This window comes from Aquarana catesbeiana, linkage group LG02 (assembly GCF_042186555.1).
Source record: "Aquarana catesbeiana isolate 2022-GZ linkage group LG02, ASM4218655v1, whole genome shotgun sequence".
NCBI lineage: Eukaryota > Metazoa > Chordata > Amphibia > Anura > Ranidae > Aquarana > Aquarana catesbeiana.
This window is the reverse complement of record NC_133325.1, coordinates 574,483,933-574,510,991: the sequence shown is the minus strand read 5'-3', so window position 1 is coordinate 574,510,991 and position 27,059 is coordinate 574,483,933. Positions and strand designations below refer to the sequence as shown.

Sequence of the window (27,059 nt, the reverse complement as noted above, 5' to 3'; positions counted from 1 at the left end):
AGTATCCACCGGAAAGTATCCATATATATTGAGAAGAGAGGAGCCTCATAGCGTAAATCCAAAAAATGTATTTAAAACAATGCAGCTTACAAAATAAAATAAAACTGGGAGCTGACAGTGCTCCGCTGGCTGGCTACAGGCCGATGGCCGCAACAATAGAGTGGTAGCGGCGTGCGTTCCACGGCCCGTCTACCAAAAACCGGAAGCCTGCACAAAGTCAGAAGCTAGAGCGACGTATGCGTACCGCGTGACCACGTCTTACGCGTTTCGTCATCAAGACGTCATCTGAGGCGCGGCCATCTTGGTACACCATACGTCCTATTATACTACAAGGAGGCGCCGCGATATCCAATCGAAAAAGACTGGTGTGACGTGCACACCCACCCAGCGGGGAATTGATAGGTAAACACTATTAAGATAAAATAAAGGCAAAAATAGACGCCTGGCACCCCCTGGTGGACATAAATAAAAATGTCATTACAAGGCGCCTCCCTATAATCATTATGGCAGCAAAAGGATGAACTGCATATCTCAGCTAGCGAAAACATGTAAACAGACTCTTGCAAATATAAATAGGCAAACATATAGAAGGGAGCACAAGGTTAAAAAGTCTATGTAAAATATGTTAAAATGAAAAAAAATTAAAATAAAAATTATAAAAAATAATACATAGCAATGGTAAGTGTAAAATAGACCAAAGGGCAAATACCATCCAAGACTAACACCACAAAATATGTATATATATATATCCATATCCGTGCAATCATATATAAGTGATAAGGATGAGCCATATGCTAATATCTCCAAATCTTAATGATGGAAGGGAAAAATACATCAAAATCACATATGATAAAAACCACATATGATAAAAAAGGGTTATATGATATATCATATCATTCTAAAAAATTAAGTGTGTATAAACACTGTATATGAAAAAGAGGACCAACATATATGTTAATGTATTTGTGTTCGAAAAAATCTGAAGAAAACTCTGTGGGACTGAGAAGAAAGCTTACATATAACATGTGACAGCTATAATAATATGTCCCATAACTGTCTGTGTTTCTCTACATAGCTACATGTGTGCGACCCCAAACCGTATATTGGATTGAAAAAATAGAATAAGAAGAACGCGTACATTTTACAAGCAATCCTATGGTATATTATGCATATCCTGAAAGTGATATGTAATGTTGAGAAGAAACGTATGTATTTATGTGTGGACTGGAAAGCAATATTAGAAATTGGATAAAAAACAATTCAAATCAATATCCACGTTAAGTCCTCTAGGAACCAAACTATCTAAACGATGTATCCATCTGGTTTCGTTCTGAGATATCATTTTCTTCCTACTACCCCCCCTCCAGTTGTCCTTAATGGTATCAATACCATAAAAAACCAAACCAGATGGGTCCCTATGGTGGAATTCGTCGAAATGTCTTGAGAGGTTATGCTTAGGAAACCCCTTCTTAATATTATTAATGTGCTCTCTAATGCGCACACATAGGGGTCTGGTAGTTCTACCCACGTATTGCCGTCGGCACGGACATTCGATGACATAAGTCACATGGGTAGTATTGCAGGTGATTAATTCTCTGATATCATACTCAATGCCTCTACTGGAAAAAAATGAGGATCTCTTTTTCGGTTGCTTCTTGCTAACCCGGCAGGCCAAACATTTATGGCATCTGTAAAAACCCTTCATACCTGAAAACAATTTAATATTTCTCGGGGGGTCAATCACATTATGGACGAGATAATTTCTGAGGGTTGGTGTCCTCCTATAAATAAAGCAAGGCTTTTTGGTAAGAATTTTCCCTAGGGTTCTATCAGATTTTAAAATGGGCCAGTATTTCCTCACTATATGCTCTATATTCCGATATTGGTTATTAAAACCAGTGATAAAAGCTATATCCCCTGGAGACTTCTTATTGGTATTGTTACTTCTTGTTGCTAGTAGGGAATCTCGGTCCAGGTTTTGTATCTCCTTTTTTAATTTCAATAAGGTTTCAGTATGATAACCTTTATCCACAAACTTATTAATCAGCATGTCAGCTTGATACTGGTAATACTCGATATTCTGACAATTCCTCCTTATTCTCAACAGCTGTCCTTTCGGGATGTTTTCTTTCCACTTGGGGTGGTGACAGCTGGAGATGGGTATATACCCGCTTCGATCCGTGGTTTTAAAATAAGTTTTCGTAAACAATTCTTCACCCTCTTTATAGATCTGTAGATCCAAATAATCTATCACATTATAATCAGATTTTCCAGTAAAGGAGATACCATATATATTATGGTTCAACTCATCAAGAAAATTCTGGAATGAATCTGAGTCACCTTCCCATAATATGATGACATCATCGATGTATCGACGGTAAAACTTAATTTCAGGTCGTCTGGTCCCATATATATAGTGTTCCTCCATCATGTCCATAAATAAGTTCACCACACTTGGGGCATACTTGGCACCCATGGCCACGCCTTTTTTCTGAACATAAAAATCTTTATTATACCAAAAGTAATTGCTCTCCATTGCCAACTCCAGTCCTTCCAAAATTAATTTAATTTGTTCATGCCTTAATTTTGATCTATCATGTAAGGCCTTCTCAACCCCTTTCAGTCCGTCCTTCTGAGAAATACTCGTGTACAAAGAGTTCACGTCTATTGTTGCCAATAACCATTGGCCATTCCCTGAGATAGTTCTCAACTCCTTAATCAATTGGGTACTGTCTCTAAGATAGGATTTACCTTCCACCACTAGGGGTTTCAGAAATTGGTCAATGTATTCTCCTAGTCTGGAAAATAGGGAATCCACTCCACTTATAAAGGCAAAAATAGATGCCTGGCACCCCCTGCTGGACATAAATAAAAATGTCATGACAAGGCGCCTCCGTATAATCATTATGGCAGCAAAAGGATGAACTGCATATCCCAGCTAGCGAAAAAATGTAAACAGACTCTTGCAAATATAAATAGGCAAACATATAGAAGGGAGAACAAGGTTAAAAAGTCTATGTAAAATATGTTAAAATGAAAAAAAATTAAAATAAAAATTATAAAAAATAATACATAGCAATGGCAAGTGTAAAATAGACCAAAGGGCAAATACCATCCAAGACTAACACCACAAAATGTGTATATATATATATCCATATCCGTGCAATCATATATAAGTGATAAGGATGAGCCATATGCTAATATCTCCAAAACTTAAAGATGGAAGGGAAAATACATCAAAATCACATATGATAAAAACCACATATGATAAAAAAGGGTTATATGATATATCATATCATTCTAAAAAATTAAGTGTGTATAAACACTGTATATGAAGAGCACTGATGTGACACCAGTAGCACATATATGTGTATCTATCATTTATCATTGAGTGCAATATGATATTAATTTAGCATGCTGATTGTTCTTCACCGTTATCTGTATGTTTAATTTTCATATCATTATTATTGTCATTATATTTATTAAAGCGCAGTTTTTTTTGGTTTCTCAGAGTTTTGCAATGCCTCATCGGACGTGTAGTTCTGCTTCAGCTGGAGGGCCGTAGTTTGAGGATCCCTGCTATAGGGAAATTGTTGCTCGTGAAGTCGACTCACACTATCAGAGCGAATGCTTCCTGGGGCGGGACCTTGTTGGTAAATGAGGGCAGTGACGATATCTTCAATATACTTGAGGTAGGTGATTTGTTGGTTTTGAGTTGCTTTTTGGTAGCAGACAAACAAAAGGGCCATGTGTAAAAGGTGAAACACAACTTTCTTGTACCAATAACGGGACTTTCTGGTTGATAAATAGGGCTGTATCATCTGATCATTTAAATCCCCCCCTTCCATATACATATCGTAGTCGGGCTTTACAATGGGGCAGCGTCTTCTTTGGATCTCCACCACGGTGTCATTGTGGATGGTAGAGAGGATGTGGACATCTTTCTTGTACCCCCCACTTCATGGTCAACACCTCCTCATTCCTCATGAATGCCGATTCTCCGTTTTGCAATTTTTTTGTCAACAGATTTTGTGGGAATCCCTTGTGTTTTTTCTTTTACTGTAAAGATGACGAGATAGGGGCAGGCTGGTATAATAGTTGTCGACATATAAATGGTATCCTTTTTTCGAACAGGGGATATGCCAGCTCCCAGACAATTTTCCCACTGGTTCCAATATATGTGGGGCAATCACGGGGCTGGAGCTGGGAGTCTTTGCCTTCGTAGATCCAGAATGTGAAGACGTATCCAGTGGCTCGATCACATAATTTATTTAATTTCAGCCCATACCTGGCTCTCTTGTTTGGTATATACTGCTTGAAGTGCAGTCGCCCAGTGAAATGTATGAGGGACTCGTGCACACAAATTTTTTGGTCTGGGGCGTATCTTGTACAATTTGTCGTGGTTGGGATGATCTCTGGGAGGGCACTGTGACTTGTCATTGAAGTGGAGAAAACGCATAATCATGTTGTATCATGTCCTGGACATGACAGCGCAATGTAAGGGCATGTGTTGGATGGGGTTGGTGGACCAATATGTGTGGACTTTGTTCTTTTTGTAAGCCCCATATTGAAAGTAAGGCCCAAAAACATTTTAAATTCATCCAGTGTGACAAATCGCCACTGGAACATGCGGGCGTAGGAAGAATTGGGATTGGCAGCAATAAATTGGGATGCATACAAATTAGTTTGATCCACCATATTCTGCAGAAAATCTTGTGGGAAAAATAAAGAAAAATAATCGAATTGAGAAAAATTTGTAGTGTCGGCTGCACACCTGGCTGTGCGGTGAAAGGGGGGATGGTAGCGGATCCTGAGTTGGCAGGCAACCATAAGGGGTTTGCCAGTGCATCGGGAAGGTAGGACTGCGGCTGGATTCTTCAGGTTGGGCGTGTATTTCCAGTACTTGTACTGGGCTCCTCTTCCTGGGGTCTGGCGCTGCTGGTGGTGGGCAGATCTCCTGATCTTGGTCCTGATCTCATTCTTTTGGGAGGGACGGTTTCCTCCGCGGACTCGGACTCTGATCCACTATCCTCCACTGGCTTGTATTCCGAACCAGAATCGGACGATGGGAGCTCCCCGCTGCTCTCATCATCCGACATGGCAAGAATATCATATTCCTCCTCAGGTGTGTAAACCCTTTGGGACATTATGGCAGTACTTATTGGCGGGCCTGTGTAATGGTACTGCTGGGGGTAGTGTACTGATTGAGGTATTAGTGGCGGGCCTGTGTGGTGGTACAGATGGCGGTATGGGTGTTGGTGATACCAATGGCGGTACGGATGGTGGTGGCGGTACCAATGGCGGTACAGGTGGTGGTACCGATGGCGGTACGGGTGGTGGTGGCGGTACGGGTGGTGGTGGCGGTCCAGGTGGTGATGGCGGTACGGGTGATGATGGCGGTACAGGTGGCAGTATGGGTGGTGGTGGTACCACCGACGGCGATACGGGTGGTTGTGGTACCGATGGCGACACTAGTGGCGATACTGGTAGCGGCCTGTTTGGCAGTATAGATGGTGGGCCTGATGGTGGTACTAGTGGCGGTATTGGTGGTACTGAAGGCGGTACTGGTAGCCTGTGTGGCGGTACGGTACCGATAGAGGTGGGCCTGTGACAGCTGGGCTGTGTGATAGGTCCTCTTTATTGGGGGGTGGCCGTGTTGTGCACAGTACAATACAATAAAATATGTCAGACAGACACTGATTTCACTCACTGATCCCTGCTCTCTCCTCATACGATCGGTGTGTGAGGAGAGAGCAGGGATCAGATGGTAACTGCTCCTCAATGTTTACATTTGTGACCGGCTGTGATTGGACACAGCCGGTCACGTAGTAAACAGCCAATTTCATTGGCGGTTTACCCTGTTTGGGGAAGCACTGTGTCCAAGGGACACTCGCCTTCCTCGATCCCTGCTCTGCATGCCTTTGTTATGACAGGTGATTGTCTGTGACTTTGACACAGCCAATCACGTGGTAAACAGCCAAGTTCATTGGCTGTTTACCGTGATTGGGGAAGTGCTGTGTCCGAGTGGTTAAATAACAAACACGTTATACTTACCTCCTCTGTGTAAGGGTTTTGCACAGAGCGGCCCCGATCCTACTCTTCTGGGGTCCCCCTCGTGGTGCTCCTGGCCCCTCCTCTTCTCGAGTGCGCCCACGGAGAGCTGCTTTCCATGGGGCACTCGTGCGGGCACGCTCCCGAATCCTGCTGCTGCGTCCATTGACACAGACAGCAGGACTTGGCCCCGGCTCCCGTGTCACTGGATGTGATTGACAACAGCGGGAGCCATTCTATCAATCTATCCAATGAGGACCCAAGACAGCGCTCAGGTAAGAAAAAGGGGGGGTGCTGCAGCACAAAAGGTTTTTCACTTTAATGCATTAAGGTGAAAAACAGTTATGGTTTACAACCCCTTTAAGGCCTGAAAATCTTCTAGCATTTCTTTAGACAAAAGTTTCACAGAAAGCAGAGGTGAAGCTAACAGACAAAATGAATAAATACACAGCTATTTGGTAGCCTTAGTTTACACAATGTCTTTTAGATGGAACGGATACAGGACTACTTGGCCTCTTACTGGACCACAGCCCTGACTACCCACCCTATCTCTCCCTCAGGATTAGACATCTAGCTAGATCACATGCTCTCTCTTTCCCTCTTGTGTTTGTTGTAACTACTTAGAAAGAGTTGCCTGGAGATCAGCTTTAATTTGTTAGTCAAGTTCATCTAAATCTGTCTAAAGCTGGCCATTAAGGTTTAGCTTTTTTCATGCAGCCAAGAGGCTGCACAAAAGAACTGATTTCCCTATCCACACAACTGAGGTAAATGGGGGAATCCTCCCCACTGCGATATTGTATTCTGACAGCAGGAGAGGACTCCACCTCTGTCAGAATACACCGTTTTAGCCCCTGATCGAGTGGCTTTTTTCCAACGAGTCCATTCAACAGAAATCAATTGACATCTGTTGAGTGGCAGTGGCCACACATGGTTCGAAATTCAATTGGTCCCTGCTGAATTGCCTGAATTGACAATGCTGCTGTCCAAACGCTTCCGCTTTACTACTTCATCCAGAATGCAGACACCCTATAACAGGAATTTAGTGACTGGCTAGATCACGGAGTGAAATAAAGGGGGGGCGGGGCTAAAAAAAGAAAACTAGTGCAGCCACCACATCTAAGGATTGGTAAGCTGCAATATATTACATTTTTGTTTTGGAGTTTAAAGTGGTTGTAAACCCTAAAAAAACAAAAAAAACCCTGCAAGACAAAAGGCATAGCATACTAGCTCATTATTAGTTACTTACCTGAGATCGAAGCCCCCACAGCTGTCCTCGTTTACCGCTCCAGCGTCCGACATCGCTCCCGGGGGTCACTTCCGGGTATCGCGGCTCTAGCGCTGTGATTGGCCGGAGCCACGATGACATCACTACCGTGCAGGAACCCCTGGTAATGGCACAGTTTAACTGAAGCAACGGCACGTACGTGCCGTTGCTTCAGTTTGCTTAAGTGCACATGTGCCTATGATGTCGGCACATGTAAATACAGGGACTATCTCCTAAACCGTGCAGATTTAGGAGCTATCCAGTGTAGCTACAGGTAAGACTAATTATAGGCTTGCCTTAGTAAAAAGTGGTTGTAAAGGGTTTACAACCACTTTAAAGCGGAGCTCCGCGGTGTCAGCAGCTACAAATACTGCAGCTGCTGACTTTTAAAACATGGACACTTACCTGTCCAGGGCACCCGTGATGTTGGCACCCGAGGCCGAACCGTCTCTCGGTCCTCGGGTGCTGCTGCCTCCATCTTCGGTAAGGGAATCCGGAAGTGAAGGCTTGCGGCTTCGCTTCCCGGTTCCCTACTGTGCATGCGCGAGTTGCGCAGATACGGATGGTCCCTGCTGTCTCTGGGACCCGTGTGTTTCCCAGCAGACAGCGGGGGGGGGGGGAACGACAGGAAGTGGCATAAATAACCGCAGATTCTGCGGCTATCTTTGTCGGAAGTGGGTACAGATACCTGTAATATACAGGTATCTGCACCCCCCTCCCCCCTGAAAGGTGCCAACTGTGACTCCACTTTAATATTGCTTGTTGTTCCCATTGACTTTAGTATGGTCTCTGCCAAGTAGCCAGAGGGTGCTACCGCATATAAATGCAAAAACCTGTATATCAGTGTTTTGACCCACAAAGGTTTTATTTATCCCTTATCTAAGAAGAAGAAAATAGGGTTTTTAGGATTCTGAGGAAGGAGAAGAACCAGGAAGCATTGCTGGTGAGCTTGGACATACAGCCATTAGCAGCTTAGTTTATCTGTTACGTTACATATATTCTGATTGTATGTTTCTATATCTTTATATCTTTCTTCCCAGTTTCTCTGTATCCCCTTTTTTTTTTTCCCCCAAGAAAGCCTCAAGATTTGTTCACACAGTCTGGTTTATTGGAGATTAATAAAGTTAAGCTGCACACAGTACAGATGATAACGAGTAGCGAAAATAGTATGCACATCTTACATTCAAATCATAGTAAGAAAAATAACACTCATCTTTCATAAGCTCCTTACCCTCATACAGAAAATGGTGATGACCCGCTTTAAAATATACAGTGAGAAATAAAATAAGCTGTCAGCATTAATACCATTTAGGAACAGATGGTAGTCTGAGATGCCAAGATATGCAAGGCGAAGAACCAACTGAAATTCACAATCAGTGGCAGTGATTGCATCTTCAGCTGTGTGCCTTTTATCTTGGTAGAACTCCCGTTAACTTTTTCCTTGATATTTAGCCTTCAAATTCTGTCTAAGATTGCTTAGGCTAGGATAATATATGTTGCAATGATGGTTTGACCCCCTACAAGGTAATCCATCTTTACCTCCCTCTGCATCCTGCAAAGAAAAAGGAATTTTGAGGTTTTTTTTTTTTTTTTTTTTTTATAAATTCCATATGTAGCAAGGTCTCTGTCCTTGTTCAGTCTAATGAGAATGTAACCCTTAGATAGTTGCAAATTCAACTGGCAGACTCCGAGACTTCAATAAGAGAACAGCCATGCAGGGAAAGGCCCCAGGAAGAAGCCACATCTGTACTTGCAGGATTGCGGTCTCTTATGGCAACAGTCTAACAGTTCCTAACGCAAACGTAACAGTCCTTTCAGCTTCACTACAACTGTCTCTTGTAGTTCTTCAACACTGAGCTCCGGGTCTCTCACTAGACCCACTGATTCACTGACTCGGAATCCCTTGAGCTCCTCCAAGGTTTGCGGTGGTATCTCCTCAAGCCTCACCCATGCTTCCTTGCTGGGTCCCTAGCTTGACACTCCAGCTACTTCTCAAGCTTCACCCCTGATAACTGGCGAGGTCCCTGGCTTGACTCACAAGACTGCTCTGCAAGCGTCTCCTCCGCTGGTTGGGTCCCTGACTCTATCACCACCTGAAGTTTCCCGATTTTCCACCATGCCCTTTAGGTGAGAATATGGTTCCGGTACTTGCTTCAGTTACTCACTGTGGTCCCTTTGTGGCGACAGCTTCCCTTCTACCTCCGACCACTGACAGGTTCTCCGGCCGGCAGAACCGTCACCTCTGGTTGGACTGCAAGCCGCAATCCCAACCCTGCACTGCCCTCTTACTTCTGGATAGGCCCTCACACAGCCTGGCAGCCAGATGCCCCTGGGGTAGACCCAATCTCTGGCCTAGCAGCCCAGGGTGTACGACACATGTCCATCCAGACAGCCGTCCAGGTGGCACAGAACATAGATCACCTGAGCTCCCCTGAATATATAGATTCTCCCAGCAGGCCAAGGGATTCAAGAAAACCCCTACCCATTGGCTTAGATACCCGATATACTCATAACCTGACCTTGGGTTGCCCATCTCATATCTAGTACAGTGTTTCTCAACTCCAGTCCTCCAGGCGCCCCAACAGGTCACGTTTTCAGGATTTCCCTCAAATGAAATGGCTGTGGTAATTACTAAGGCAGTGAAACTGATCAAATTCCCTGTGCAAAATAATGAAGAGCCTGAAAACATGACCTGTTGGGGCGCCTTGAGGACTGGAGTTGAAAAACACTGATCTAGTACCACGTCCACCTAGTGGTAGAAGAGACCAGTGCAACAAGGCCAAACTTAGGGAGAAATTAATAGACCTCTATCAATCGACCAAGAAAACTATTCCTGGCTCCTGGCTCCTGACTAAACCGCAGGGTGCTACACATATCTTACAGTACAGTACACAGGCTGGATATTCATAGATTCTGGGTTGTAGGTGATTGAACACTGGAAAAGCTTCTCTGCATGTACTTCTATAACTCCACCACATGCTGACAGTCCTCAGCTTTTTTTTTTTAGCAAGCAATGCAGAGGAACAGAGAGGAGGGTGGCCTTTGTCCTGTAACGTACTCCAAGATATGGAATTTACAGATAAGCCAAAATTTCTTTTTTTCGTACCATAATGACTGGATATTCACAGACCCTGGGACGTCCCCAGACAATGAAACAGAGGGGCAAATAGAACCATGACAGCAGGCTCAACAAAAAAGGGTCAAAGAACCAATTTAGAGTGCTGCTGAAAAAACTTTGCAGCTGATGGCTGCAACCACCTGGTGTCAGGTCCTGGATCACCTACTGGTGGCATTGTGGTTCACAGAACTTAAAGGCACAGTTCTGGTGGCCACCAGAGGGTGTCTCCCAGGTATATAACCCCTGCCATGATTTAGGATCAGTGCTCAAGGCTCCCTCCAAAAAATTAAGCTACAAATACAGTAGCTGCTGACTTCTAATATAAGGACACTTACCTGTCCAGGGATCCAGCAATGTCCTCATCTGAGCCGATTCTTCAATTTGCTACAGGTGCAGGCGCTGGTATCTCAAGTAAGAGAAACAGCTGGTTTCCTATTGTGCATGTGCGAGCCGCACTTCACCTTGTGAGTGGTCCTGTAATCTTCTGCGGGGGAAGGAGGGGGGTCAAACTTCCAACGGTCAAAACTAGGTATCCGCTCCCCCTCCCCTAAAAAAGTGCCATATGTGCAGGGGGGAGGGTGCAAACAAGCAGAATTTCCTCTTTTGGGTGGAGCTCCACGTTAAGTGTTTGCCTGTTAACCATATACCTGCTTGCTGATTATCCTGATCCCTGACTTATCCTTTACCTTGCATCTAGTAATCTGTTACCCCATCTCTGCTGCCCCTGTTCCAGTCCCAGACCTGGTCATGTTCTGTTTATGTATACGGTGTATTATATTCAGGTTGCTGGTTTGGTTTTGATTCACTGTCACGTTTATTTTTCACTTTTGCTTTGCTTATGGTCTGATGGTGTTGGATAGGTGTTGTGTGCATTAACCGGTTCCCGACCAGCTCACACATATATACTGCAGCACAATGGCTCTCCTGGGTGAAACCCTTTATGGGTACGTCCTTCCTTTAAGAGCCACCAGAGGGCATGCGAGCGCACCCGCTGCACGGCAGTGGATCCGATGCGAGCGGGCGGGCGCGATAGTGTGCACGAGAGCCAGCACAGGATTTGTGTGTGTAAACACACAAATCCCTGTTCTTTCAGTGGAGAGGAGACATATGGTTGTTCCTACAAAGTAGGAACAACCATATGTCTCCTCCCCCAGTCAGTGTCATCCCCATACAGTTAGAACATGCTGAGGGAACACACATTTAACCCCTTGATCGCCCCCTAGTGTTAACCCCTTCCCTACCAGTGACATTTACACAGTAATCAGTGCGTATTTATAGCACTGATCGCTGTATAAATGTCAGTGGTCCCAACAATGTATCAGAAGTGTCAAAAAGTGTTTTTCAAAATTGTCGCTCTTTGTTTATAGCGCAAAAAATAAAAACCGCAGAAGTGATCAAATACCACCAAAAGAAAGCTCCATCTGTGGGAAAAATGTCAATGGTCCCAAAAATGTGTCAAAAGTGGCCGATCTGTCCGTCGCAGTACCGCTAATAATTGCAGATCACCGCCATTAATAGTAATAAATAAATAAATAATAAAAAATGCCATAAATCTTTCCCATAGTTTGTAGACGCTATAACTTTTGCACAAACCTATAAATATACACTTATTGTGAGTTTTTTTTTTTCTTTTATCCAAAAAATGTAGAAGAATATATATTGGCCTAAACTGATGAAGAAATTTAAAAAAGAAAAGTTTTTTTTTGGGGGGGGGGGGTATTTATTATAGCAAAAAGTAAAAAATAGTTTTGTTTTTTTTCAAAATTGTTGGTATTTTTTTGTTTATAGCGCAAAAAATAAAAACCGCAGAGGTGATCAAATACCACCAAAAGAAAGCTCTATTTGTGGGGAAAAAAAGGATGCAAATTGTTTGGGTACAGCATTGCATGGCTGTGCAATTGTCAGTTAAAGTGACACAGTGCCAAATTGTAAAAAGTGCTCGTCAGGAAAGGGGTAAAATCTTCCGGGGCTGAAGTGGTTATTAAACTTTATTTTACTCATACTCTGATTCCAGTTTCCTAAGCAGCTATAATGAACTGGTCATCCCTGCTGCCGTTGGATACCTGCATTTGGTATCCCTTATGTAACACTGTAACCCACTAATGACCAGATCAGCTGCACTTAGGAACTGGGAGGTATCTGCTCTTAGTATTTGCTGTCACTTTATGTTAAGATGCATCTCGGGGAGGCTATATGTTGTGTGAGATTGGCTTTAGAGCATAAACATTTTTGCCCCCAGATTTTGCAGAAGTGCATTGGTGAGAAGCTGCTGGAGTATATTCAGGTGGTGCACTCCTTAGTTGTTCAGGCCAGGTTTCTATTTAGTGAAGTGCAGCCTATGATTGAAATTTGTTCTGAGCTAGTTCTTTCTGGTATTTCTCAGGACCATGATGATTTCTTTTCACATTTTAGTATGGCTCACATTGAGCCCTCGTTCACATTGAATGTGGCTTTGAAATTATGCGACTTCATCTGAAATTGCACGATTTGAAAGCCACATGTCAGTGCGGCTTCATGCACAGATGTCTATCCAAGTCAAACCCGAAATTGCCAAAAATAGTGCAGGAACTACTTCTTCAGGCTGGGTTCACACTTATGTGAATTGGATGCAGGGAGTGAAGTCATCTCCACCAGTTGAAGACCAATTAGCGATAGTCGCAAGAGAATCCGGTAGGCTTGTTGCACCCAAGTTGATTGATCGATCAACTTGGTACAGTCAGCCTGCCCATTAATTGTTCGAATCTCTGCCATTTCCTGTTTTTTTTTTTTTTTTTTTTAGTTTCCTTAGCTATATTGAGATTACTGTTCAAAGTTTGCATTGTTTGGGATAATGTGATCAAGCGGTTATCCAATTTTGTGTGGTTCATATTCTTTGAGAGTTTACAATAAAGTTAGTGCCAGTTTGCACCAAAGCTAGTGTCGTCTAGTTCTTGGGTGCAATTCTCAGCTATAATACCTGGTTCCTGGTTCTAGGGTGGAGGAAGCTGTATCTTGGTGGAGGCACAATCACCATCCATGGGTGTGGGAGAAAAATCATCCTCATTTGCAAATCTGGATTAGAATTTCACCAAGCTAGGGAGTTCCTTGCTCGATTACAAAGAAACATAGGGGGGGTCAAGGAAAGCACTGTGTTTGTTCCAGGCCAACAGAATGTCATGCTGAAGAAGCCTTGAGTGAAACTTGGTGAAGGGAACAGCCTTGAATGAGGCTACCATGAGGCCAAGGACTCTCATGGAGAATCTCACTGAGGGATAGCTTTTTGACTTTAAAGTCATTTAGTCCTTTAGGACCTTTAGTCCTGTTTTCAACTTTCCATCTATTAAATCTTCTGCCGTTGCTGTTTTAACTTTAGATAGTAAAACATTTTTTTTCTGCCAGGAAATGCCTTATACAGGCCACTTCTTGTCTCGTCTGATCATTAGCCTAGGCTCTCTCTCGCACTCTTGTGAGAGTTTGCAGGAATGGAGGGGGGGGAAGAGTCAGAGGGCCAATGAAAGCTGCAGAGCTGGAGGTGTGCCTCTGTGTCTCTGTAAGTCTAGGAAGTGAACAGGCAGCAGCTTCAGCTGCCCACAGTTAAAATGGCTGCAGCCAGACTTAGTGGAGGAAGATTTCTGCAGCATATTTGGCAAGTACTGTACAGAATCACAGTATGTATAAAATAATATGCAAAGTGGTTGGAGGGAAGCTTAAGAATGGCAAATATGTTTTTATTACAAATTATGTGAGCAGACTGCAGTTCCTTTTTAAGGTCTGAGCAGGATCTAAACAAAAAAAAAAAGAAGTTTATTTTCTGGAAGGAAAACTTTTGCTTGGGCTGTATCTAAAATGAGACCTAAGTATTCTAAGCAAAGGGGAGGCTGGAGGGCATACTTTTCAAAGTGGATTACCCAGCTGAAAGATTGAAGAATCTGGATAGTCTTTTGGATGGTTACACATAGTTGTGAGGGAAGTAAATGCTTTAGGAGGAGGCTGTGTAGGTACTATTTGAAGTGGATGCCCTAAATTGTTAAGATGGTGAATAGGGGTGCAAGCACCTTTGTGAACATTCTGGATGCAGAGGATAGGCCAGACAGCAGTACGATAAATTAGATGTGGTTATCTCCTACTGTAAAGTGCAGATGAGTTGGGTAAATGGGAATATGTAGGTAGGCATCTTGAACTGCCACTGATTCTATGCACTCCTCTTGTCCCAGAGAGGCAGCAACCAGCCTTGCAGATTCCATGCACATCCTTGGAACATGAAGGTATTTGCTCAGAGCATTTAGGACCAGAATAGGACTAATACCCTTGTTGGAATTTGTTACCATGAAGAGGTTTGAATAGAATCCTTTGAACCGGTCTTCCGGGCCCGTAACAACCATTCCCTGGGGTAAGAGATGGTTCAGGTTGGTCTGTAAATCTGACTGTCCTTGGGCAGATTTTGGCTGGTTCAAGAGAAGAAAAAGAGGGGAAGAGTCTGAAACTCAATATTGTATCCTTTGACACTACAGATTAAACGCATAGGTCTGGAATGTCTGTGATGCAGAGAAATTCAAACTGTAACAGATGTCCTCTGTTCTTAGTGTAGAGTGAAGGCGCTGATTCATTTTCGTTTTGTGTTTTAAGTCTTGGACTGAAAGGAAGGGCTAAATTTTGTCTTTCAAGATGAAACCCAAGAAGAGTGATGGGGCACTGTTGGTCTTGAGGAGAGAGAAGCCTCATTTAGGTTTTTTTTTTTTTTTTAGAGCCTTCTGTTATGGAAGAAGGACCCTTTGCTTCTGTGACATCCTCTATGAACTTGATAAGTGCATAACCAATGAAATACCCTCCTTTAAAAGTCATACAAGTGGCTTTCACACATAAAATTATGCACATATAGATAGATGAACAGCTATTTTTGAGATTTGTGTTATGACTTGTTCTAGGGCATCAACAACTAAAACGTAAGACAGAGAGCAGTGTTTGTAAGGGCTAGTTTCCACTTGCTTCAAAACATGGCTTCGGACACGCTTTGTTAAAGCTCTCTGAACACCAGTCAAAGCTCCTGTCACTAAATAAAATGGTTAGCTTAAAGTCCTGTTTAGATCTGCTTTTGCTTGGTGATTCGGTGAGGCTTGGTGGGGCTTCGAGCGAGCTTTGCCATAGACTTCTATGAAGGCTTTGAATATGCTTTGAAGCACCACTGAAGCTACGAGGGGTATAATTTTTGAAGCAAAGCAAAAGCAGGTGTAAACAGGACTGTAAGCTAATCATTTTATTTAGTGACAGGAGCTTTGACTGGCATTCAGAGAGCTTTAACAAAGCCTGTCCGAAGCCTTGTTGAAGCCGAAGCAAGTTTAAATGAGCCCTAAGTGTTCTGCCAGAGTTCAGTCTTGCAAGACAGGATTGTTAGTTGTTCATTGACCTAGGCCAGTCGAAGGTCCAATTGCACCTTTGAAAACTTGAGCCTCTTTATGGCTCTTTGCGCTTACATAGTAGGACCTGCAAGAACAAAGAAAGCCTTTAAAGTGTATGTGAGCCCTTACGTTGTAAAACAACCCATTCAGTTTACAGTAGAAATTGAATGTAAAACATTTGTGTATAGATATAAAAAAAAATAAATACCTACCCCCACATTCCCTCTGTTCTCAGCTGCATAGAGATCAGGGAGGAGAAACAGCAGCACACCGAACTTCCCATTGAATAGCTGTGCAGGGGGAGGCATGTCTGGACAAGTCTGATCATTGGAAGAGAGAAGGCTGAGTTCACAGCACAGCTAGAAAACTGACCACACTGTGCTCTCATTCCTAGTGTGGTGTGGGCTTTTTTATTGGTGGGGGCCACATATTTGTGCATCTCCTTTTGTGCTGAGAGCCCCGGGCCCCGTTTGAACGATCAGAGCCCGGAACAGCCGATTCCGAGTCAACTGATCACTGTGATAGCCTCTGATTGGCTATCACAGTGATCAGTCACTGTGAAGTCCGCCCTGTGTTTTCTGTCTCTGTGAATAGACGAGAGAGATGCAATGTATTGTTCTCTGAGATAGGGGAAAAAAAAAGTGTGAAGAAAAAATAAATACTTTTTTTTTTTTACAAAAATAATACCCTACAGTTTGATCTAGGGTTAGTGTTTGGGTCAAGGTCAAGGGTCAGTTTTTTTTTTTAACCACTTCATGCAAACCCGTATGTCAGTACTTTGACACTGTGATGCTAAATACCGGAGTTATGGCAGCAGCTAGCTGCCATAACAATACATTGCATCTCTCTGGGCCATTCACAGAGACAGCTGCCGTAACCCCGGTATTTTCGGGAACGCCGTGCATTTCTCTTTAAGATGAAAGTGGTCTCCGAGGCAGATTCGCCGCAAGATCACTTTTATTGGCAGTGGGAGAGGTTCCCACCCACTCCCGCCACACTCCGGTCGTCTTTGCCACTTACCGAACCCACTGGTAGCACCGGTGACGAACGCGTCCTCTCCTGTGGATGCCTGCCTGTCAAGTGAGGGGAAGATGGCCCCTGCTCGGCTCCATGGCACGGGGAGGGCAGAAGCGACGTCAAACGTAACTTCCGCCCATAGCTCTTAAAGGAGAAATTATTATTTTTTTCCCCAAGTGACTTTTTTTTTTTTTTTATTGCATTTTAGTTTAAATATGAGATCTATCATCTTTTTGACCCCAGATCTCATATTTAAGAGGTCCTGTCATGCTTTTTTTCTATTACAAGAGATGTTTACATTCCTTGTAATAGGAATAAAAGTGACCCAAAAATATATTTTTTTTAAAAAGTGTCAATAAAAAAATTACCGTATATACTCGAGTATAAGCCGACCCGAATATAAGCCGAGGCACCTAATTTTACCACAAAAAACTGGGAAAACGTACTGACTCGAGTATAAGCCTAGGGCGAGAAATGCGCAGCTACTGTAAGTGGAAAAGAGGGTCAACAATGCCTATTTGCAGCCTCACTGTGCCCATTTGCAGCCATAGGTCCCCCAAACTTCAAATTTGGTAGTTAAGGGTTCCTAGATGCCTCCTAGCTGCAGCCAAAATTTGGGGTCTCTGAACCCAAAGGGTCCCGAAATGACATTGCTGCAGATGGACACAGTTGACCGAATTTGGGGCCCCGTATCTTGGGGCCACTTGGTGCTAGGAACCCCAAATTTGGAGTGCAAACCCTTTGGAACTAGCACTACAACATATCCAAAGGTGGGGTTCCTAGCACTAAGTGGCCCCGAGATACAAAGTCAGTTTGGAAAATGTCCAGCACTTTTCTGCAGCAGAGAATGACATTTTCCGAACCGATTTTGGGGCCCCATATCTCGGGGCCACTTGGTGCTAGTAACCCCAGCTTTGGATATGTTGTAGTGCTAGTTTCACTGGGTTTGAAAACCAAATTTGGGGTTCCTAGCACTAAGTGGTCCCGAGATACGGGGCCCCAAAGTTGGTTTGGAAAATGTCATTCTTTGCACCAGAAAAGTGCTTGACTCGAGTATAAGCCGAGGGGGGCACTTTCAGCACAACAAAATGTGCTGAAAAACTCGGCTTATACTCGAGTATATATGGTAAGTAAAATAAAGAAAAAAAAATAGAATTTTTTTTAAAGTGCCCCGTCTCAACAAGCTCGCGCACAGAAGCGAACGCAAATTTGAGTAGCGCCCGCATATGAAAACGTAGTTCAAACCACATCCACGAGGTATCGCTGAGATCGTTAGAGCGAGAGCAATAATTCTAGCCCTAAACCTCCTCTGTAACTCAAAACTGGTAACCTGTGGACATTTTTAAACATCGCCTATAGAGATTTTTAAGGGTAAAAATTTGACACCTATCCACGAGCGGGCGCAATTTTGAAGCATGACATGTTGGGTATCAATTTACTCGGCATAACATTATCTTTAACAATAAAAAAAAAAAAATTGGGCTAACTTTACTGTTGTCTTATTTTTTAATTCAAAAAATGTATTTTATCCAAAAGAAAGTGCGCTTGTAAGATCACTGCGCAAATACGGTCTGACAGAAAGTATTGCAACGATCGCCATTTTATTCTCTAGGGTATTAGAAATAATATATATAATGTTTGGGGATTCTAAGTAATTTTCCAGCAAAAAAAAATGATTCTAACTCATAAACAACAAGTGTCAGTGTGGTCTAGGTAGGATAAAAAAAAAAAGGAAAATGCGCACAATTGTTTTTTGGTTGTTCTTTGGTGGTAGGTTATGGTATTAGCAAGTAATATACAGTTACATAAAAAAAAAAAAAAATCCTTTGATAATAAAAAAACTTAAAAAAAAATAAATCAGGGAGATATCCATTACCATTAACCACCAAACGAAAGCCCAATTTGTCCTGAAAAAAGGCATAATCCACCTGGATTCACAAAGTAGTTGTGCTAATATGTACGGTTTTACTAACACGTCTAAATTGGGATTAGGCATTTAGATTTGTTTTACCCTTAGGCACAAAGGGGTTAAGTTTCCCATTCTATTAGTTCATGGACGAGGAATGTACTTTTAGACTTTGCAGGCCTTTTAGTACTCAGAAGGGTATGACAAGAATCAAGTGCCACTATGCCAAGGTGTTTGAGCACAGCAGAAGTAAGCATATCTACATTGGTAACCACATTATGTGAGAAAATCATCTCTGGCCCCCTTTAACACCACTCTTCTAGAGAAGGTAGTTTCACTTTCTACGCAGGTATAGAAGGTGAGGGTGGAGAAGAAGCCTGGCACTTTCAAGCTCTGAACAGTGATGGCTATATTAAAGTCATTACTTGTACAAGAAAGTTTAACATAGTTGCAGAAAAGATAGAACTAAAATCAGATGCAAAGATTGGTTGTTAAATTATAGTCAAAGTAAGGGTTTTCCTGAATTTTTGCCACTGCTGCCCATTCTTCTATGGGGTACTCACGAAGTAGAGTGCAGAAATGGGGTAAGTGAATAAAGTCAAAACACATTCTCAATTCCCCGATTGTTTTAACATAAAAACAGACTATTGAGAAAACGTAAATAAGTGTGTGGAGATCTGATATCAGGGTGAACCTGTCTTACCTTTCCACATTGCTGGTCCATGTATGGGTTCAGTTTTCGTCTGTCACTGTGGACATACCCCCTGGAGGGCTCTTCAGGGTCTGGGAACCATAGGAATGAACCACAGCCCTGGACCTGTATAAGCTCCTGCAGCCATCTACACTTATTACCCTCAGTGCCAAGGTGAGTGCAGGATCTAATACCCAAAATATTACAGGCTGTTCCCCACAACATGGGGTCTGGGTACAGTTCCCAAGGTTGCACCAATCCCGATGCACTGCTTCTCTTGTTAAAACAGAAGGCAGCAAAGTGTCATTTGAAGTAAAATAACAAACTAGTTAAGCATAGAACTTCTCTATAAGCGAGAACTGGGACGCTCAGAGTGGGGTGGGCTTTTAGGAGTGTGCACAGAAAAGCTTTGCCAGTGTCCAGTTATTTAAAGGTACCAGCCAAAAACCCTGAGTATGAATATCCAGCCTGTGCCCTGTACTGTACAATTAGGTTAGGTTAATATCTTTTTCTGTTTCAAATATTTTTATTGGAATTTCAAGAAATCATAACAAGCCATGGTTTGCCCACGCAGGGGTGACATCAAACAGGCATGTAAGAAAGCAGCATGTGTACGCATAATAGGCAACATAACAGTAAACTGTTACCAGGACCAGGTTAAAACTTAGGTAGATATCACAGGCTACACTGCGCTGTCCGAGAGGACAGCAGTCTTCATTAATAACCTTCATATCAGAAATGAAAAGGGGAGTGAGGAAACAAAGAAAGAAAAGGAGGGAGAGAGGAACTCCAGGAGTGGGCAAGTACCACGGATGCCCGACCTGTACAAACAAGTATTATAGTCGACCATAACTAGTCAGGGGTAGGGACAGAAATTAGTAACTTAGCCATGGTTCCCAGACTTTCAAAAGTTTTGCATGCAAATCCCTCAATATACTGCGCATCTGCTCATTAACCATCAGAGCGGCCATTCTGGTTTTTACCCCGTGAAAAGCAACAGACGGAGTCTTCCAGGCATGGGCAATGGTTCGCTTGGCAGAAATAAAAAAGGTATGAGGCCAATTTCTGCTGGGGTGCAAAAAGGCCTGATATAGGGCAATGTAAAAGAGCCAGTCAAGCTTCTTTATGGACCGTCACATGAAATAATGTCTGCAGCAGGCCAAAGACCCTAGACCAGAAGCCAATTAGACGTATACGTAGGACATCCGTACGCTGACCACAATTTTGAAAACATCTGTCACTGTTGCCAGGAGAAGCATGGGGAAGCATAGCCAGGAATCAAGTACCACTGCAAGAGCACTTTGTAAGCAGCCTTGAGGGTGGTAGTGTTGAATAAGCATTTCGCTATAGTCACCCAGGCCTTGCTTCAGCCCTCCCCCTCAATACTAGATTCAAGATCTTTCTCTCATTGTGTCACATAGGAAAGGGCCAACAAAGAAGACCTACCATTAAGAAAGGTGTAAAGCAAGAAAATAAGGCCAGGGGACACCAGGGGGTGTAGACAGGTATGCTTTAAAGACGTCTTGTGAAAAGGAAAGGTGAAAGTTCGATAAAGAGACAAAATCTAGTGCTGCAATTACAAATAATGGAAGCGTTCCCCCCTCCGTGGGATCTTGTGCGTCTCCTGGAGGCTCACCCATGACGGAAACAAGCACACAGTTGGAAAATGATGCACGCTGGTGAAGCCATGGGAGGTCCACCAGGAGAGGAAACAAGGTTATTCTTAACCCCAGTGGAAAAGGGGGGTTATTAATGATCGGTAAAAGAAAGGGGACATCAAATTTCCCGAATAGCAAACAGAATCCCACAGCTTCAAGCTATTAAGCATAAAAGGGCTTAGTGTCAGAGGGCATAATTTATGAGGAAGCCAAAGCAATGCCTGCAAAGAAATTGGGGCACAATTAGGTAGTTAAAAAAAGTACCCACAATGGCATGTCAGAGGGGGCATGTAACAGATAATTGAGAAATCTGGGCTGCCAGATAATATTTGGGTATATTAGGAGCTCCCAGGCCACCTTGCAATCTATGGGTATAGAGCAGGGATCCTCAAACTACGGCCCTCCAGCTGTTACGGAACTACACATCCCATGAGGCATTGTAAAACACTGACATTCACAGACTTGACTAGGCATGATGGGAATTGTAGTTCCTGAACGATCTGGGGACTCTAGGGTGCTTATGAACCCAGATAAACTGAAGGAATTCTGTTCTGTAAAAGACATAAAAGAAGAAGGGAACGTGTATAGGCAAGGTCAGAACGAAATAGAGGACTTTGGGGGGATTGTCATTTTGACTGCATGGATCTGGCCTATCGAAGAGAGGGAGGAGAATTGCCAGGAATGGAGAAGAGAGGTCAAGGAGCACTCGCGGGGCATAGTAGTTGGCCGAGAACAAGGTGGAGTAAGAGGAAGCAAGTTTAATTCCCAAGGGATCTATGGAATTGGGCACCCAGCGATAGGGGAATTGTGTCTGTAGATACGTACAGCGAGAGAAAAAAGTATTTTATCCCCTGCTGATTTTGTACGTTTGCCCACTGACGAAAAAATGATCAGTCTATAATTTTAATGGTAGGTTTATTTTAACAGTGAGAGATAGAACAACAACAAAAATATCCAAATGCATTTCAAAAAAAGTTACAAATTGATTTGCATTTTAATAAATGAAATAAGTATTTGACCTTTTCACAAAAAAATGACTTAGTACTTGATGGCAAAACCCTTGTTGGCAATCACAGAGGTCAGATGTTTCTTGTAGTTGGCCACCAGGTTTGCACACATCTCAGGAGGGATTTTGTCCCACTCTTTGCAGATCCTCTCCAAGTCATTAAGGTTTCGAGGCTAACGTTTGGTAACTCGAACCTTCAGCTCCCTCCACGGCATAGTGTTAACAATTGTTTTCTTGGTGACTATGGTCCCAGCTGCCTTGAGATCATTGACAAGATTCTCCCGTGTAGTTCTGGGCTGATTCCTCACCATTCTTATGATCATTGAAACGTCACAAGGTGAGATTTTGCATGGAGCCCCAGACCGAGGGAGATTGACAGTTATTTTGTGTTTCTTCCATTTGCAAATAATTACACCAACTGTTCTCTCCCTCTCACCAAGCTGCTTGACGATGGTCTTGTAGCCCATTCCAGCCTTGTGTAGGTCTACAATGTTGTCCCTGACATCCTTGAACAGCTCTTTGGTCTTGGCCATGGTGGAGAGATTGGAGTCTGATTGACTGATCTGTTGCTTTATATTCTGGGATTTAAAAACATGTCCATGGTTCATCCACCAGTACAAATATAAAAAAAAAAAAAAAAAAAAAACTATTGATTTAGCAAGATTGCCTCATGATGTTCCTTTCAACATAAATCAGTGACTTGTCATCAGTATATGTTTCTTCAAGTCACTTTTGCACAACTGTATCCACATTTTGATTGGAGGATCTCAGATAGAATGCCTGACCAGGAGTATCACTAATGTTGCCATCATAAATGCTTCAGGAATATTCTTTGGCTCTAACTCTTGATGTTAGGGTTTCCCCATAAAAAATGAATGGGCTTATGCCTGGGGTGGAGCCGACAGCCTGCATAGACATAAGAGATGTGTTTTTCTTTTAAACACAATGGGGCCACAAATCAGAACTGAATCAAGCGATTAATGCATTTTGCCCTCTTGGAGATTTGATTATTTTCCACAATTTTTGTTCCCCCCTCCTCAGACAATACTTTGCTACTCTTTCTCTTCTCCATTCTCTGTGTGGCACACAGACATAACAGAACGTTTGAATCAATTTTTCACCATTTTAACTTGTCGCCGGTGTGATTTCTATATTGTCAGAACCTGTTAATTGATACAGTAGAGATGAATTACAAATTACAGGAGCATCACAAACTTGCAATTACTGTATTTATTGGCGTATAAATTGGGTGTAAAACGTGTGCGTGTTATACGCTAATAGTTCCATTTTAGCTGCCTCGGAGGGGACAGGGAGGGGGGCGGGACGAGCGCCGTCAGATTACATACAGTGTGAATCTCCTGTTTACTTAGCAGCCTCTGTAATAGGAAGTCCCGTCTCCTGGGTCGCCACTGGACCACTGCTCTGTCTATCATAGGAGATTCTCACTGTATGTAATCTGTCGGCGCTCATCCAGCCCCCCTCCCTGTCCCCTCTAGGCTGCAGATGGGCATTGATCAGGCTGCACTGATGGCAATGGTGAGGCTGCTGCATTGATGGCAATGGTGAGGCTGCTGCATTGATGGCAATGGTGAAGCTGCTGCATTGATGGCAATGGTGAAGCTGCTGCATTGATGGCAATGGTGAAGCTGCTGCATTGATGGCGACTGATGAGACTGCATTGATGGCACTTGTGAGGCTGCAGATAGGCATTGATCAGGCTGCATTGATGGCAATGGTGAGGCTGCTGATGGACAAAGACCCTTATTTTGCTTCAAAGTTCCTTATTTAAAAGTTAAGGTTTTTTAACAGAAACTTCCCTCTTAAAATAAATTTGCATGTTATACGCAGATAAATACGGTATTTCTTGCAATTTTGAAAAGGTGCCAATAATTTTGTCCAGTCCATTTTTGAAGTTTTGCATGGATTGTGTTAGATTTGTTTTTTTGTTTCTCCACTTTTTTGTGTCATACCAATACAAACAAAAGGAATAAACACGAGAACGCCTAAACATTTGTAATTGCAACAATTTTCTGGGAGAAGTGATGCATTATCTGACAAATGCAGGGGTGCCAATATTTTTGGCCAAGACTGTATGCAATGTTCCCCAACTATTACTTTGACTGGTTGGTTTCTAATGCTATACTGTCTACACCTGATGGCTACATCTGTTTAACTTTGTTATGCTATATGAAAAACATTTGAAGCAATTACAGCAACCTACAAACACCATAGTTACATACCAGCACACGATAAATGACATTTTAGAACGGAGTTTTATTGAAATGTCACATTTCATTTTCCCTGACAAAATATATTTGGTATTGCAAAATTGTGCATGCACTGTTAATGCTTAAAAAATGCAATAGTGCAAGTCATCGAAGAAGGAAGAAGATGCAGAGATGATAGAGAAACATGGCTTACATAGAAATTAGACCACAGTACATTCCCACCTGTTATCACATGACCTGCAGCTCATTTCTCTATTTTGACATTAGGCAATAAAGCCATAATTCTAAAGGGAAAGCTGCATAAATTTGGTACTTATGAAAACATAAACCACACACTGCCCATAGCATATAAAATACAGAAATACTTTCAGATGCGTTTTCCAACCTGCCATGTGCTTATACAACACAAATTTTTAATCATACATACCATTATCCATCAACTCATTCTTACAAAGTTTTTTTGCTTTATAAATTAGTAAATAGAATTTCCTTCCAACTGCACTACACAAGCAAGAGTCACCATTCATTTTGTTCAAAAGTCAAAACAACTGTGAAATAACTTACAACGCCTTACATTTTTTATCCATACTTATTAAACATTAGTCTAAACCAAAATATTATTGAGGCATTTTGTCATATGTAAATACAGTACAATATACAAGTTACAGCACATTCATATACACTTGATTGCATCACTCATCTTCATTTGAGTTTTCTTGACCTTCTGCACTTTGTTCAGATCGATCTGAGAATAAGAGGAGAAAAATAATGAAATCATACAATATTATAAAAAGGCATGCAAGTCTTCAGTGTTACACGGTCAATTTTAGAAGCAAGCTCTTTATATGTATGTTTCTAAGCCTACGAAAAAAAGGTGGGCAGTGGGGGTCAACCTAAAAATTAGAGAGGACTGCAAATGCGGCCCCCTGACACTTTGAGAGGGCCACACACGACGGCACATTTTTGTGAGTTGCAGTGCATTACATCAAGTCATACAGTCTGTTCAAAATAAATTGTCAGTAACACACCTCAAAGCCAGAAAATTTCAGTGTTGCTGCATTATTTGCACTATACTGCAATGCACACTGAAGAGAAAGTGGGAGAAAAATAAATACCCTCAGTGTTGGGAGTCAGTGGATGCGATAATAATCCTCAGCATTGGTGTCAGTGGACACAATAATAACCCCCTGCATTGGTGTCAGTGGACACAATAATAATCCCATAAGTGTACACAGCCTATTGCGTTAGGGTGTGCATCCCAAAGTTTAAACACGTGTATATTTACTGACGTGTCAGTAGAGCAGTGGATGGTGTCATTAGGGCAGAGATTGGTGTCAGTAGTTTTTATTTTTATTATTTTACTTTTTACAATTGTATGGTTTGAATTTTTTTTTTACATTTTTTTTTGTTTTTTTGTTTAGGAGCCCTGTTAGGGGGCTTTGGTGAAATATTAGGATTTTTTTCTACAGCTTACATGTAAAATCCTTTTCTTGGAGTACATCATGGGACACAGAGAAGCTAAGTTAACTAAGTTATACACCACCTACTCATGAATGAACACTGGTAAATCAAACAAGAAGTCCTGCCCTATATAACCCCTCCTACACAGGAAGTACCTCAGTTTTGTAGCACGCAATAAACTTCCCAGACAAGAGGGGAGGGATCTCTATTTCCTGTAATGTGCTCCAAGAAAAGGATTTTACAGGTAAGCTGTAGAAAAAATCCTAATTACTTTCGTACATCACGGGACACAGAGCAGCCATAATAACTAACTGGGATGTCCCCAGTAATGTTTTTGAGGGGAGGGAACCCATTATGACTAAAGAAACATCATCAGAGCAGCAGGATCTATATTGCTGCCTGCAGTACACTGCATCCAAATGCAACATCCCCCTGAGTCCTAACATTCACTTGATAAAACCTAGTGAATGTATGCACGGAAGACCAAGTAGCAGCTTTGCAAATCTGAGCCATCGATGCTTGATGATGAACTGCCCATGAAGCACTCACTCTTCTGGTAGAGTGTGCATTTACTGGAAAAGGTGGGGCCTTACCCCTTAAACCATACGCCTGAACAATCATTTGTCAAAACCATTGGGAAATAGTCGACTTAGATGCTGCCTGTCCCTTCTTGGGAACTTCTGGCAATACAAACAGAACGTCAGTCTTCTGCATCTGAGCCAACATCTTCAGACTGCCACTATTACTGTTTGTAATACGCTGAGACCAAGGCAGTCTCCTCCATGTTCTTGATGTACACCTGGTAAAAACCCAGTGGATGTATAAACCAAAGACCAAATAGCGGTCTTGCACACCTGGACCACCGACACCTGATTGCAGATGGCCCAAGATACTCCCAAACACTTCAGGATTCCTGACCTGTGCCCACAACTCAAGTAGACCCGAGTGTCTGAACTACCTCTAGAGTAGGTAGCGATATTTCTCCTGCTGACTGTGGATTAGAAGAAAAAGAATAAAAAAGCAAGACACTGTCCTAATTCAAGTGAAAACTAGAAACTACTCTAGGCAATAGAGATGGATTAAGACGCAACATCACCTTATAATGTGCGACCAAGAACGGCTCCTTGCATGAAAGAGCCACCAGCTCCGACACTCCACTTAGTGAAGTGATAGCAAACAAAGAAGCCATCTTCCGAGATAAGGAGGAAAAAAATAAAATTTCCAACTCATATTCCTGTGGGTGCCACTTCCTGGCTTCCCCCAGGAAAAAAATATTTCCAAGTC

At 42.6% G+C, this 27,059-nt stretch overlaps 1 protein-coding gene and 1 long non-coding RNA gene across 4 annotated transcripts in view; one reads left to right on the top strand and one right to left on the bottom strand.

Moving 5' to 3' along the window:
- LOC141128682 (uncharacterized) overlaps window positions 1-27,059 on the top strand; it is an 85,300-nt gene that overhangs the window by 14,325 nt on the left and 43,916 nt on the right. The window contains exon 3 of the long non-coding RNA XR_012241720.1: window positions 3,512-3,692. This is a non-coding gene — a long non-coding RNA (uncharacterized lncRNA). The remainder of the gene's footprint in view (window positions 1-3,511; window positions 3,693-27,059) is intronic.
- Window positions 24,341-27,059, bottom strand: part of DCAF6 (DDB1 and CUL4 associated factor 6) — a 264,140-nt gene continuing 261,421 nt past the window's right edge. For all 3 annotated transcript variants that reach the window (XM_073616111.1, XM_073616112.1, XM_073616113.1), the window contains one exon: window positions 24,341-25,059. In XM_073616111.1, the coding sequence (XP_073472212.1) occupies window positions 25,007-25,059 (53 nt within the window). In that variant the 3' untranslated portion in view covers window positions 24,341-25,006. The remainder of the gene's footprint in view (window positions 25,060-27,059) is intronic.